The following is a 14918-nucleotide window of genomic DNA, read 5'->3' as shown; positions in this document are numbered from 1 at the left end:
AGGAAGTAGGTTGTTTCCCCAGCGTGAAAACAATGGGACTCGTCACCGCTGGATGTGAGCTGTAGGAATGGGTTTAGAATGTTTCGACATTCCTGAAGGAAAAACAAACCGCTAAGACCCGTTAAAGGCACTGGTCAGATACAGCACCTGCTTCGGGAGGTTCCTAAGGCCAGTGTTCCCCAGGGCTGTGCTGGGAAGCGTTGATCTGCCCTCACCGCTTTCCTTAAGCTGCTCCCAGATGGGGTGTGTAATGTGGTTAAGCTGATACCAGGGTCCAGTGTAAGTTGGGGAATGAGCTGTTAGAGAGCAGCGCAGGGGAAAGGGACCTGGGGGTCCTGGGGACAGCAGGGTGACCATGAGCCAGCACTGGGCCCTTGTGGCCAGGAAGCCAATGGGACCTGGGGTGGGTTAGAAGGGGGTGGTCAGTAGGTCAGAGAGGTTCTCCTGCCCCTCTGCTCTGCCCTGGGGAGACCACACCTGGAATCTTGTGTCCAGTTGTGGCCCCTCAGTTCCAGCAGGACAGGGAACTGCTGCAGAGAGTCCAGCGCAGCCACCAAGATGCTGGAGGGAGTGGAGCATCTCCCGTGTGAGGAAAGGCTGAGGGAGCTGGGGCTCTGGAGCTGGACAAGAGGACACTGAGGGGGGACTCATTCATGGGGATCAATATGGAAAGGGGGAGTGTCAGGAGGATGGAGCCAGGCTCTTCTGGTGACAACCAGTGACAGGACAAGGGGCAATGGGTGCAAACTGGAACACAGGAGGTTCCACTGAAAGAGGAGAAGCAACTTGTTTGGGGTGAGGGTGGCAGAGCCTGGCCCAGGCTGCCCAGGGGGGTTGTGGAGTCTCCTTCTCTGCAGACATTCCAACCCGCCTGGACACCTTCCTGTGTAACCTCACCTGGGTGTTCCTGCTCCATGGGGGGATTGCACTGGATGAGCTTTCCAGGGCCCTTCCAACCCCTGACATTCTGGGATTCTGTGATCTAATGGTCTGAGTTCAGTAGGTTCCTGATATGAATTTGTTGTTTATCAGTTGAGAACATGCAGTTTTGTAATATTTTGAGATACACAGTTGTCCAAGAACCTGTGTGTAGAGTTGTCAGAAGTAACTCGTTGTGAAATCCAGGGGGCTTTTAAGACAAAGCTCTTGGTCGCTTCTGGTTGATTAATGACAGCACCGCAATCTGCTTGGAGAGCAGAATTGAAAGATGTTGGAAAACTGTAGAGATGACCTGAAATAATTGAAAGGAAATTCTGTAACTCAAGTGCGGAGTCCCATACATGAAGAACCTATCAAATGCATGTGTGCAGATTTAAACATTGTAAGACAATGTCATAGTAGTGAGTTGCAACTACGTGAAACCGTTGTATTTGCTCTGGCTCCTTCAATCATTTATACCCATTAAAAATGTGGCTGAAATGAAGCGCAATATTAAAGTGTGGAATACTGCAGACAGCTAGGAGAGTAATCCCTGCTGCTGTTAAGAGGAATATTCTGTTAAGTCCATCTCCAAACAAGCTTCTGCAGCTGGGCTAAGAGGATCTTTTTCCTCCTTTTTTAAATGCAGATCTGTGAGAAAGGGTTGGAGGAACTGGGTATGTCAGTGTCATCATGGGACAGCGAGAGGCAATTATCCACCAACCCAGAAAAGCTTCTTACGAGTGAGGGGGAGATTGGGAGAAACTCAGATCACCACGCTTGCGATCACTGAAATGTGCTGCTAATAACACTGCAGAACTCTCTTTCAGAAGCATTTTCATTATCCAGTCTGGGGGAGTCGAGTGGTGCTCGCGGGACCTCAGGGCAGAGCTTTCTAGAGCTAAACCCTCCCAAACGCATTTCTTAAAGATGCTCACCAGGTTCAATGAAGGGTTTAGTACAGTTACCAGCTACCCAGCACATAAAGTCGCAATTTTAAGCAAATTTACCAAAGCATATGAATTTACCATAGCAGAACAGCCGCTCTGCCTGCTTTTTGTTTCCTGCGCTCAGTCATCAACAGAATTGGTAAATGCTTTTGAATTTGGCCTTTGTTACAGAGCTCACTCGGCAACTAGAAAAGCTCTCGCTTTTCCTGCTCCAGTTTTGCACTGGGGAAGGTCCCACGGCCCCAGCGCTTGCACGGGAGTTTCTGGGGTGGGTGCTCGGTGCGTCCAGAGCCCCCTCGGGGTGTGTTTTGGGATATGAGATGCTGGGGAAATCAATGAAGTTGGTGCAGCGAGCACAGCGGAGAATTAAAGCTCGTGATTCACTTGAGTAGCTGCGCTTTGGAATTGTCTCCCTCCCACACATGAGTCATTCAGGCGGTGCGATGCCTTTCTCCAAAGATCTTGGTGAGTTTTGCTGGGTGGGAAATGAAAGTTACGATCCAAACTTATTGTGTTTTCTGTTCTTCTTGCAGAATTTGGTGTTCATTTGGCAGAACTGACTGTGGATCCCCAGGGCGCTCTGGCCATCCGTCAGGTGCGTTTACCTGCAACCATAGGAGCAATTTTGACAGTGGTTTCCTTGGTTGTTAAAGTATTCTCTGGTGTTTCTAGGCGAAAAATTTGTGGTAGCTTTCCATTACTGCTGCTCCATTTTCTATTAAATTTCTTTAAAGCTGTCACTGTCTCTTCCAACATTACTCAGGTGTTATAAACTTACCTTTATTGAAAACGGTGCTTTTTGGACTGTATAAAGTGGCGCTGAGACGGCGCTGTGCTGGGAATGGGCACAACTTAGGTGGATGGCATCAGCAAGCAAAACTTGATTTGTCTTCGCAGCAGCTTTTTCTGTAGGTGTTTTCTCCTTGAAAAGGAAATTGAGGTTCTGTATTTCTTTAGTTACCACGTGGCCCATATCTTGTGCCCTTTTGGGGGGATAAATCTGCCTCGCGTCAGTGCTGCACAGACCATCATTGCCCCGTGATTCACTTCATCTTTTTACTGCAGTCACTTGGTTTTTGGGTCCGTTTCACAAAGATTTCTGCATTGTTGGCAATCCTGTCGCCCGTCCGGACGCAGCGTGGTGGGAACGGAGACGGGCGAACGGGTCGGGGTGACGCTGCGGTCGCGGGTTTTGTCCCTGATCCTTGGCCTCTCTCCTCATCCAGCTGGCGTCCGTCATTCTCAAACAGTATGTGGAAACTCACTGGTGTTCGCAGTCCGAAAAGTTCAGACCTCCAGAGACCACGGAAAGGGTAAGGTTTGGTTCCACGTCGTCTCCATCGAGACGTTTTATCAGTCCTAGAATATTCCTTTCGGTTTGGTTTGAAAAGTGTCAATGCCCTTGTGTGTTATGAGAACTAAAGGCTTTGGTTGAAGTTTGCTGACGTTTTCCAATGACAGATTTCAGTTTAAAGCTCTGCTGGATTTCATTAGAAATCTGTTCAGTAGGAGTGTGTAACAGCTGAAGTGTCCAGATTCCGGCCCTTGGCCACTTTGACTGGACCATCTCTCACATCTGGGGCAGGATTGATCCCATCCACACACAGCTGCTTGAGACAACCTTGGGAATTATCCCCCGCAAGTGCCGCCTTTTTCTTCTCTGTCTTCAGGCTTGGGGACTAGTTCCCGTTAACTAAAATCTTCCAAAGTGAGCAAACAGGGTCCCTGGGCTGCAGTTGGGATTTCTCTCCACTACCTCGATGTCTCCCACGGTGACATCTACATCCGACTGGATTGTAGCCGTCAGCTGTTTATTGTGCGCTTGGCCGAGCGCTCCATGTGAGAAGAGTCCTGCCCTGTTTCCCCCAAAATAAGACAGGGTCTTACACAATTTTTGCTCCAAAAGATGCTGACTTTATACATGGATAGCTGTTTAAATTGATTTTTTTTTAATTAGCTGTAACTAGGGCTTATTTTTGGAGTAGGGCTTATATTTTGAGCATCCTGAAAAATCATGCTAGGGCTTACTTTTGCGCTAGGGCTTACTTTTGGGGTAAACAGGGTACGTTACAACACATTATGCAGTTTTCCATAAAAACACTACAGGGTGTAGTGTGCAAGGCTTTGTTGTCTCATGAGTGTTCATTTTGTAAAACCCACGTAGAATCAGTATCAGGATACAGTCACAGGTAGGTGTGTGTATATATATATATATATAATTAAATTGCTTTATGACTGGGAACCTGTTTTTCTAACCCATGTTATTCTCCACAGGCAAAAGTCGCTATTAGGGAGCTCCTGCCCAACGGGCTGAGAGAATCCATCAGCAAGGTGCGTTCGAGCGTCGCGTACGCCGTTTCAGCCATTGCCCATTGGGACTGGCCCGAAGCTTGGCCGGAGCTTTTCAATCTCTTGATGGAGATGCTGGTGAGCGGAGACGTCAACGCCGTGCACGGAGCCATGAGGGTGCTGACAGGTACGTGTGTGCCCGAGCTCTGGCGTAGGAAGCGGCTTAGGCTTTATCCTACTGCTTTCCACTCCAGTTGAAGAAATTGGGATTTGCTGCTTCTGCTGGGCAAGGTGTCCATCAGTTCCTGTTGAACTGAATGCTCAGTAGATGTTGTGAAAGCTGAGGAAGGAGTTTCTGTGCTACAGGTTATAGCTCGGAAGGAACTTCACACAGAATCACAGAATCGACTGGGTTGGAAAAGACCTCAGAGATCATCCAGTCCAACCCTTGGTCCAACTCCAGTCCGTTTACTAGATCAGGGCACTAAGTGCCATGTCCAATCTCAGTTTAAAAACCTCCAGGGCCGGTGAGTCCAGCACCTCCCTGGGCAGCCATTCCAATCCTGACCACTCTCTCTGCACAGAATTGCTTTCTAATCTCCAGCCTAAATGTCCCCTGGCAGAGTTGCAGCCCATGGCCCCTTGTCCTATTGCTGATGCCTGGGAGAAGAGCCCAATCCCCCCCTGGCTAGAACTGCCCTTCAGGTAGTTCTAGAGAGTGCTGAGCTCACCTCTTCGATTGCAAACCCCCGTTTTCCAAACAGCTGCAGTTTTTAGTGTGATATTTTTCTGTTTGCCTGCAACGTTTGCCACGGGCAGGCCAGATGACGTTGGTCTAGTCAAGTCCCAATCAATCTGTTTCCAATACGTTGTGAGTGTTTCCCGAAGGTTCTGTTGTTGCTGTTGCCTGGAAATTTGTTTTTTTATAAGAATTTCCCTTCCTTTTTGATTTTCCAGAGTTTACGCGGGAAGTGACCGACACGCAGATGCCGCTTGTTGCTCCAGTTATTCTTCCGGAGATGTACAAAATCTTCACAATGGCAGAGGTATGATCTTCACTATTAAGCTGGTACTGAGTGGCATTAGTGGGAATGTTTCCTGGAGCAGAGAAACCTTTACAAGGTGGAGCTGTAGTATGACTTAAAGAATTGTCTTGATGCTGTGATAGCTGGTGGCATCTAATGTTTCAACAGAAATGTTGAAGCCGCTGATAAAATCAGAATCAAGTTAAAGCAAAAAATAAATACAATGAAAGGCAATGCAGGTACGCTGTGTTCCTGATCTGTGATTTCAACGTTTTCTAGGTGTACGGTATTCGCACAAGGTCGCGTGCAGTGGAGATATTCACCACGTGTGCCCACATGATCTGTAACATGGAGGAGCTGGAAAAGGCAAGAGATGAACTTACCCTACATTGAATTCCAGCTGAGTGAGGTTCTCAATAATTGTTAATATGAAAATGGAATGCTGGAGAATTATATACTCTGTCAGCTGTAATTCTGGGGGAAAGGGTGTAATTTAACACACGTAAAGTGGCTCAACCTGCCTTGATACTGGGACTTGGTTTCCATAACTCTGTGATGTATCAGCAGCCGTGCTTGTGGCAGCTCAGGGACAGGGGGGTCGTGTGTCGGATCGTCCCTCTGTTGGGAAATCCCTGTCGTAGCTCCCTGTATCTGCTCTTTCCTCCCTGTATCTGCTCTTTCCTCCCTGTATCTGCTCTTTCCTCCCTGTTTGCACGGGGAACAATTCAGTGCAGGTGTTTGGGGAGTTCTGACACCGTATCTCAGCTGCACTGATAATGTGACTTGTGCAGTAACATCCTGCAGCTGGTACCAGATCCAAAAGATAGGGATAGCTCCTTGTTCTGAGTGTCCTTTACATTGTCAACAAAACTTCTTCTATTGAAATTTGACTTTAAACGATTGCCTATTTATTTTATTGTCTATACATTGCTACGGTGGTGTTTCAGAGTTTAATCATACAGTCTTAGCTATGGAGTTATGAGGAACATTCTCAATAAAGTTATTTTTGTCCGATATTACTTACTCTGCTTATGGAGTGCTTGGACATCTGGAAAAATATTTACTACGTTTTCCTAGGAAGAATCATCAGGGTAATTTTCAGGCCAGCTGCTGATGCTCAGCTCCCACAGAGCTGCTTTGCTTTGGGGGAGGGAGGGTTGGGTGGAACGGTCACCCCAGGTTTGTTCTGTAGTCAGGGGGGGCACAGGACGTGATTCATCCCATCAGATGGGAAGGAGGATGCGCTGCTCCCGAGGCTCCGCGCTGGGTTGTCTGGATCCCTGTTCTGGATCCCTGTTCTGGATCCCTGTTCTGGATCCCTGTTCAGTCTGAAGCCACCAGCTCAGCTGTGTGTTGTGCAGCAGTCGGTGCTGTGCGGTTCGAAGGGTGGGATCCGGCTGAGCCGAGTTCCCAGCACAAGGAGGAAGCCAAAGCCACGTCTGAAACAAGTATTTCACGTGACTTCATAACGTTCTGCAGTTGCCATGGGTCCCTCTTTGGTTTTGTAGCAGAAAAGTGCAATTTCCATTGTTCCTCGTGCTTGACTTGTGAGACGGGGGGGGTCTGTTTCTGGTTCTCACCTGTGCTTGCATTGATTCTATCCAGGGTGCGGCCAAAGTCCTGATTTTCCCCGTGGTGCAGCAGTTCACCGAGGCCTTTGTTCAGGCCTTGCAAATGCCAGACGGACCCACATCAGACAGCGGGTTTAAGATGGAAGTGTTAAAGGTAAGTCCCTTAAGACTGGTTAAATAAAGAATTGAACACCAATACGCTGTCAGATGTGCTGGAAAACAGAGTAACTTGAGTGCATGTCACCTCTCGTGTTACGAGTAGTGAAGTGTGTTGGCTCCCAGTGCCGTACAACATGGAAATGAATTGTTCTGCCTGCGATGAAAATACCTATGGTGAGATCCATAGGGATCTGGCCATAAAATGATCCATAGGGAACAATCCATAGCGTGATCTGTCCTCGTCATTTGCTGATCTGAGACGTGCATCTTGTCTGCGCACTATGCTCAGCAGTTAAACATCTGTCTTTTCTAAAAATGCTGTAGAAATGACTTTTTAAAAGCTTATTACGTGCAGGCGCCTTTCTAGAACTTACCTGCTGTAATACTAAATTATCTCTGCAAAGATGGAAAGTCTTTGTATTCTCCTGGTGTCCCAGAGAAGGAGAATGGGATTGCAGAGCTGTGTGTGCATGGAGCTCAGCACCCAGCCCCACCAGAGCCCTGGGGTTCTGGGTGCGCTGCCGGCGACGTGGGAGAGAAAAGCTCAAACCCATCAGCTGCGGAATCCAATCCAGATGTTTCGTTTACTTGCACATAGAGACACAAAAGACTTGGGTGACAGTGAGCTGGTTTCTGAAGGTGAACGGTGAGGCTTGTTCACATTCCCTGGCTAAAACAATAAGGAAGAGTTACCGAAGAAAAGCATCACAAGTTTTTCATAATGACCAGCTTTGCACCGGAGCCATGAAAAGAAATGCTGGCACGTGCAGGAAGTTGCTGTATATTAAACAAACCAGCAGCTACTGAGCTGTGCGCTGTGGAACTTGTTTTCTTAGTCCTGTCCAAGGCAGCAGGACCTGTTGTGCCATCCTGTCATTGCCCAGTAAGGGGTTGTGGGTGCCAGGCACTGGAACCAGCAGGAGCTTGGTCCTTGCTGGGCAGCACCAGAGGGGGTCTGGGGGGGATGTTGGCACTGGAACCAGCAGGAGCTTGGTCCTTGTTGGGCAGTACCAAAGGTGGTCTGGGGGGGGATGTTGGCACTGGAACCAGCAGGAGCTTGGTTGTTGCTGGGCAGTACCAAAGGGGGTCTGGGGGGGGGATGTTGGCACTGGAACCAGCAGGAGCTTGGTTGTTGCTGGGCAGCACCAAAGCGGGTCTGGGGGGGGGATGTTGGTACTGGAACCAGCAGGAGCTTGGTCCTTGCTGGGCAGTACCAAAGGGGGTCTGGGGGGGGGATGTTGGTACTGGAACCAGCAGGAGCTTGGTCCTTGCTGGGCAGCACCAAAGGGGGTCTGGGGGGGGATGTTGGCACTGGAACCAGCAGGAGCTTGGTCCTTGCTGGGCAGTACCAAAGGGGGTCAGGGGGAGGACGTTGGCGGCTTTACTTGGGAAAGTGCCTCTTGCAGCATTGTTTTCCTTTCTGTTGGCTGTGCGCTGGGGTTCCTCGACAGTAATAAAGAGGAAAAACAACACAGAGCTACTCCGCAGGGTGTGATCTTAATTTGAACAGGCTGCAGCTCAAGAATGTCTGAATCCAGATACATACACTTAGATGTTTAATGAGTAGAAGTTTTCAGCCTCCAGGGAAAGCAGTTGTAATTGGTAGTTTCACTCTAACCATAGACCAGTTCTTCTGTTCTTGCCACATGCAGCTTTAATAACTGTTTTTGTTATTTACCTAACAGTGCTTGCTGGAATTGGAGCTACTTGTGCTTTGTGGCTGCGCCGATACCCAGCGGTGGTGTCTTGGGAGACGTGTCGTCGTGTTCTTGCTCGGTTCCTTAGTTGTGTGTGGGCACCTGCTCTTGGCCACCGCTGGGAAGGCGCGACACGAGCGAGGGTTTCGCTCTAAACGCGCTGTGTTGGGTGGCGCTGATGGCAGCAGAAAATCAGGACGGATTTTAGCAGTAAATTCAGGAGACCGTCTGCTGACAAGTGGTTTGTAGGAGCCTTTTTGTGAAGAGATGAGTATTCTGGCTGTTGACTCAGGGCTATGAATGATTTGGTCACTTAGGGTTTCTAAACGGATGATACTAAATTTCTAAGGGAAAACGGATTCAGGTGCAAGACCCATAAATCGCCTTCCCTTCCAGAAGAGTGGATTTTATAGTTACTGTAAGCAGGAGTAAGAGACCTCAAGGGATTAGTTAAGCCAGCTCTACAGATGAGATCATTACAGGAACCCCGTGAAATGCTGATGCAATGGAGGAAGGAATTGAGGGGTTTTTATAGTTCATTTTCAACCAGATGCGAATTCATTCCTATCTATTTTTCCTTAATGAAGTGCTGTGCAGCAAGCGATGGGAAGATTTGTTTTTCCTTCCCCTGCCTCTTGAGAACTTTGTGCTCCAAGTTTCATGGAGTTCTCAGTGGAAATCAGAGGCACCCCTGACCCAAAATATCTTGCTTTCCATATAAGAACATCATGCAGGAGAGCGTCAAAAGCTTTAACAAATAGTACTGAAATGTACACGTCTGCCCGATCCACTAGGATAGTGATCCCGTTTGAGAAAGAGCGTTGGGTCACATCATATTGAGCAACTGTTTGTGAATTTGTACCAAATCTTTCTAAGTGTAGCTGCAAACTCAGAACAAATGATCAGCAGGAACATCGATGCCTTCAAGCCTTGTAGGAGCTGGGAGGTTCAACTTGTCAACCATGAGGATTAGGACAAAATACCAGCAGCGTAATTCATTGTTTTGTTGTTTGATAGTTGAGCATGAATTAAATTGCTGTCTCTGAGGATGAATGAGCTGCAACTAAATGATTCTTGACTCCCAGTTCCGATGTTGTTGGTGCCGAATGTGCCGCTATTGATTTTTTTTGAGAGAAACAGAGTGATTAAACGTGACAGGTAGCAGAGTTAAGGCACATTTCATAGCAAGGAAATACAAATATGATGTACGATGTAGTAATTATATCAAGAGCACCAATTAACCAACAGTCTAAAGTATCTTACAGCCTTGCTCTAGTACCTTTTATGCTTAAAATCCGTTCTTTTGACACCTGTATATTATAGAACCATAGAATCATCTTGGCTGGAAAAGCCCCTCAAGATCATGGAGTCCAACCATTCCCCACCCCCGGCACTGCCCCATGTCCTGAGAACCTCATGTCCGTCTGTCCAACCCTCCAGGGATGGTGACTCCACCATCCTATTCCTATTCCCTGCTTGTGCGAACGGGTGTGTTGCTTGCACATGTGAAAGTGTAGGAAATAGGCTGTGGTCTGATTTTACTTGATATTAGAGTTAATTTTCTGGGACAAGATGGTTTCCAGGTGGGAAGTCCGTCGAGGCAGTGCTGTGCAGTGATGTACACCTGATTGCAGTCTAGACCGCACCACCAAATCACTGCTCTGTCTGCATTTCCAGAGCTGTACATCTCGCGTTATCTCTTTCCTCCCCTGCAAACGAGAGGAGCTTCTTTGTCCGAGTTCATGTGAGTGAGGGGAGACCTTGGTGGCAGGAAGACATTGGATTAGATTGGATTGGATTATTATATTGTTATATTATTATATTGTTAATGAGGCAGCAGCCCATGAGTGTTTGTTGATGGTTTCCCCTGGTTTCGCTTCTGACTGATCTTCTTTTTCATTCCAGGCTGTGACGGCACTCGTGAAAAACTATCCGAAGCACATGGTTTCATCAATGCAGCAGATCCTGCCCATTGTCTGGAACACCCTGACAGAAAGTGCCGCCTTATATCCTTTGGAGTGAAAGGTTTTAACTAAAATAGCCAAGACAAACTGTCTCATACACAAGAATGACCTGAGGACAGCTGGAGAGCATGGTACATGGTGTAGTCCACCATGACAGACAGAATATTGGCGTCCATGGGGCAGGTGGGACGGATGGTAAAAGAGTCTGGGGCTCAAGTGATTTTCTCTTCCCTCCTCCCAGTTTTGGGTGATGGAATGGGAGGGAATAGAAAAATTCACCCTGTAAACAATTGGCTCCAGGACTGGTGCTACAGGCAGGGCTTTGGGTTCTTTGGTAACGGCTGGTTTTACAAGACACCAGTCCAAGCGGTGATACGTGGGAAAGGTTTATCTCTCAGGGGCAAAAGGATGCTGGGACAGGAATTAGCAGGGCTCATTTGGAGAGCTTTAAACGAGACTCAAAGGGGATGGGGTGGTAGCTGGGCCTGCATCAGTGGGGCAGCACTCTAGAGTTGATGAAGGCTGGGAGGCCTCCCACACCCCTGGGGTGAAATGGGTGTGCTCAGCTCGCTCTCTGAAATGCCTGCGCACCAATGCGTGCAGCATGGGGAATAAGCAGGAGTTAGAAACCTGTGTTAGGGCAGGAGATGATGACCTGGTGGCAATTCCGGAGACACGGTGGGACAGCACACATGGCTGGAATGTGGGCATGGATGGCTGTGTCCTTTTCAGGAAAGACAGGCCAGCCAGGCGCGGTGGTGGAGTTGCTCTTTATGTGAGAGAACAACTACAATGTACTGAGTATTGTCCAGGCATGGATGAGGAGCGAGTTGAGAGTCTATGGGTGAAAGTTAAGGGGCAGGCTGGCAAGGGTGACACTATTCTGGGCATCTATTCTAGGCCACCAGATGAGGGTGAGGAAGTTGATGAGGCCTCTACAGACAGCTGAGAGCAGCCCCACAGTCACAGGCCCTGGTTGTGGTGGGGATTTGAACTTCCCTGATGTTTGCTGGAAGGACGACTCGGCCGGCAGCCACAGTCCAGGAGGTTCCTCCAGTGCCTTGACGAGAACTTTGTGATGCAAAGGGTGGAGGAGCCGACTAGGAGAGGTGCACTGCTGGACCTCATCCTCGCTGACAAGGAGGGGCTGGTTGAAGCGGTAAAGGTTGAGGGCTGCCTTGGTTGCAGCGACCATGAGATGGTGGAGTTCAGGATCTCATGTGGCAGGAGCAGGACAGCAAGCAGAATTGCAACCCTGGATTTCAGCAGGGCAAACTTTGGCCTTTTCAGGCAATTGCTGGGGGAAATCCCATGGACAAGACTGCTTGAAGGTAAAGGGGCCCAAGAGAGTTGATTGGTGTTCAGGGACTGTTTCTACCGGGCACAAGATCAGAGCATCCTGACACGTAGGAAGTCAAGGAAGGAGCCAGGAGACCTGCGTGGTTAAACAGGGACCTGCTGGGTGTGCTCAAGTGGAAGAGGAGAGTTTATTGATGATGGAAGGAGGGGCTGGCCTCTTGGCAAGAATATAAGGCTGTTGTCAGAGGGTGTAGGGAGGCAACTAGGAAAACTAAGGCCTCCTTAGAATGAAACCTGGCGAGAGGGGTCAAAGACAACAGGAAGAGCTTTTTCCAATAGGTGTCAGATAAAACTAACAGCAGAGGCAATGTAGGCCCACTGAGGAACGAGGTGGGTGCCCTGGTGACAGAAGATACAGAGAAGGCAGAGTTACTGAACGGCTTCTTTGTCTCCATCTGCTCTCCCATGGCTGTCCTGAGGATCCCGCACCGCTGGGGCCCCAGAGGAAGGCAGGACAATGGAGGAGTTTGCCTGGGTTGATGAGGACTGGGTTCGGGAGCAGTCAGGCAATCTGGACATCCATAAATCCATGGGTCCGGATGGGATGCACCCGCGGGTGCTGAGGGAGCTGGCTGAGGTCATTGCTGGACCGCTCTCCATCATCTTTGCCAAGTCCTGGGAAATAGGAGAGGTGCCTGAGGACTGGAGGAAAGCAAATGTCACTGCAGTCTTCAAAAAGGGCAAGAAGGAGGACCCGGGTAACTCTAGACTGGTGAGCCTCACCTCTGTCCCTGGGAAACTGATGGAACGACTTCTCCTTGGTGCCGTCTCAAGGCAGATCAGAGATAAGAGGGTCATTAGGGGCAGTCAAGGGAGTGGAGCATCTCCCGTGTGAGGAAAGGCTGAGGGAGCTGGGGTTCTGGAGCTGGACAAGAGGACACTGAGGGGGGACTCATTCATGTTTACAGATATCTAAAGGGGGAGTGTCAGGAGGATGCAGCCAGGCTCTTCTCGGTGACAACCAGCGACAGGACAAGGGGTAATGGGTGCAAACTGGAACACAGGAGGTTCCACTTAAATATGAGAAGCAATTTCTCCATGGTGAGGGTGGCAGAGCCTGGCCCAGGCTGCCCAGGGGGGTTGTGGAGTCTCCTTCTCTGCAGACATTCCAACCCGCCTGGACACCTTCCTGTGTAACCTCATCTGGGTGTTCCTGCTCCATGGGGGGATTGCACTGGATGAGCTTTCCAGGGCCCTTCCAACCCCTGGCATCCTGGGTTTCTGTGAGATGTACCAGGTATTTGTTAGGTCAGTGGGGTTGATAAGGTTTCTTTTTGCTTTTAAGTCATATATCATGAGTGATGCAAGTGCCTGTGCCTGTAGCATTGAGGCCGATCTCTGCATTGTGTCTGGTACTCTTTCTATGAAATTTGTCATCTTAAGAAGATGTTACAACGTAAGGACTCAGGTCAAGGAGAATCTGCACTGTCCCTTGCTACAGCTGCACTAATGGTTGGTTACACTTGCTGCTGAAGTTGATTTGCCGTTTGAATTTTTGAACAGTCGTTTCTTCACTGCAGAAACACGTGTATTTACTTAACCTTGTCCACTTATGTGAGAACAGAAGTAAATTACACAGAAGAGGTGGAGGACCCTGTGGATTCTGATGGTAAGGACTTGTTGCTCTTTTGCCTTCTCTTTGGAAGAGGAATGGACTTACCTACTAATACTGCTGTCCAAACAGTGACTGCAACGCTGCAGGAGGTTGTGCTTAAAAGTTCATTTGTGGTGTTAGAACAGTGTCTGTCACTTCTTTGCAAGTTACATGTGACTGCGATCAATGAAGCTGCATAATTTAGGTTTTCTAATGGCTCAGGGAGTGAGTTCTGCAACAATTTTGAGGTAAAAGTAATGGGTCAAAAGAAAACCAAACAGGTTTTAGGTTGAGCTTGATCGGTTTTAATGAGGGGTGTGCGGTGAGGTGGGAAGAGAGCAGAAAGTGATGAGATGACGTCCTCCTGGGGCTCCTGTTGCCCTGGCTGGGACTAAGAATCAACATTATCTCATCAGACAAATGGTTTGTAATTATATTTAACACCGGTTTATGCATTTCTTATGTTAGCATATGCAGTAATGCTTTTTGTTTTCACTTCTGCCTTTCTGCATATTTCGTCATGTTCTTTTTTTCCCCACTTTCCTCCTTGTTCAGGTGAAGTGTTGGGATTTGAGAATCTGGTGTTCAGCATATTTGAATTTGTTCATGCCTTGTTGGAAAACAACAAATTTAAGAGCACGGTGAAGAAGGCTTTGCCAGAGCTGATCTATTACATCCTCCTTTATATGCAGATCACAGAGGAGCAGGTGAGCATGTTTGTCTTGCATAGGAAGCAAACAAGATGATTTCTTCCATATATCTAATCTAAATCTCGCCTCTTTCAATTTAAAACTGTTGCCCCTTGTTCTGTCACGACAGGTCCTGGTAAAAAGTCTCCATCTTTCTTACAAACCCCCTGTATATATTGAAAGGCCTCCATAAGGTCTCCCTGGGGCCTTCTGCTCTCCAGGCTGAACACCCCAACTCTCTCAAGCTTTATTTCTTTATGAAGTATTATGCTGTGATAATGAGGTTTATCATGCTGAAAGGAATAGCCAGCTTTCTATGATAGTGAAAAAATTGTGCTCGTGATGTGAAATAATCAGTACAGAAATTCTGTGCGGCTCCTGGCCACCCAAACCTGACAGCCATCGTCACCTTGTTTAGCTTGACATGTTAAAGATGCGTCTGCTTCTCCCATTCCTCACCTATAATTAAAACCATATGGCACTGATTGCAGGTCAGTCCTTAATTCTGTCAAATTCAGCTCTCAAATGAGGAGCAGAAGAGCAAGATGAGCTCAAACCAGAGAGGGTGTCTTCTTTCCAAAGGTTTCTCTAATAGAATGTGATAACCACTTGAAGATGATGACTTCTTAAGGTAGAGAAAGCTGCTGAAAGTAGTTTTGCAAGACTGAGCTGCTGGGAACAGAAAAGCTCCCTTTTCCTCTTG

The 14918-nt window shown here is 48.2% G+C and overlaps 1 protein-coding gene across 1 annotated transcript in view; it reads left to right on the top strand.

The window, feature by feature from the left end:
• IPO9 (importin 9) overlaps positions 1-14918 on the top strand; it is a gene marked incomplete at its 5' end in the record, with an annotated part of 35768 nt that overhangs the window by 4598 nt on the left and 16252 nt on the right. Inside the window, 9 exons of the mRNA XM_082069470.1 lie at positions 2402-2463; positions 3095-3181; positions 4143-4344; positions 5115-5203; positions 5462-5548; positions 6788-6907; positions 10515-10615; positions 13483-13541; positions 14082-14233. Of these exons, the coding sequence (XP_081925596.1) occupies positions 2402-2463; positions 3095-3181; positions 4143-4344; positions 5115-5203; positions 5462-5548; positions 6788-6907; positions 10515-10615; positions 13483-13541; positions 14082-14233 (959 nt within the window). The remainder of the gene's footprint in view (positions 1-2401; positions 2464-3094; positions 3182-4142; positions 4345-5114; positions 5204-5461; positions 5549-6787; positions 6908-10514; positions 10616-13482; positions 13542-14081; positions 14234-14918) is intronic.

This window comes from Streptopelia decaocto, assembly GCF_964273445.1.
Source record: "Streptopelia decaocto genome assembly, chromosome: 19".
NCBI lineage: Eukaryota > Metazoa > Chordata > Aves > Columbiformes > Columbidae > Streptopelia > Streptopelia decaocto.
The sequence above is the reverse complement of the archived record's forward strand: the minus strand, read 5'-3'. Positions and strand labels throughout refer to the sequence as shown.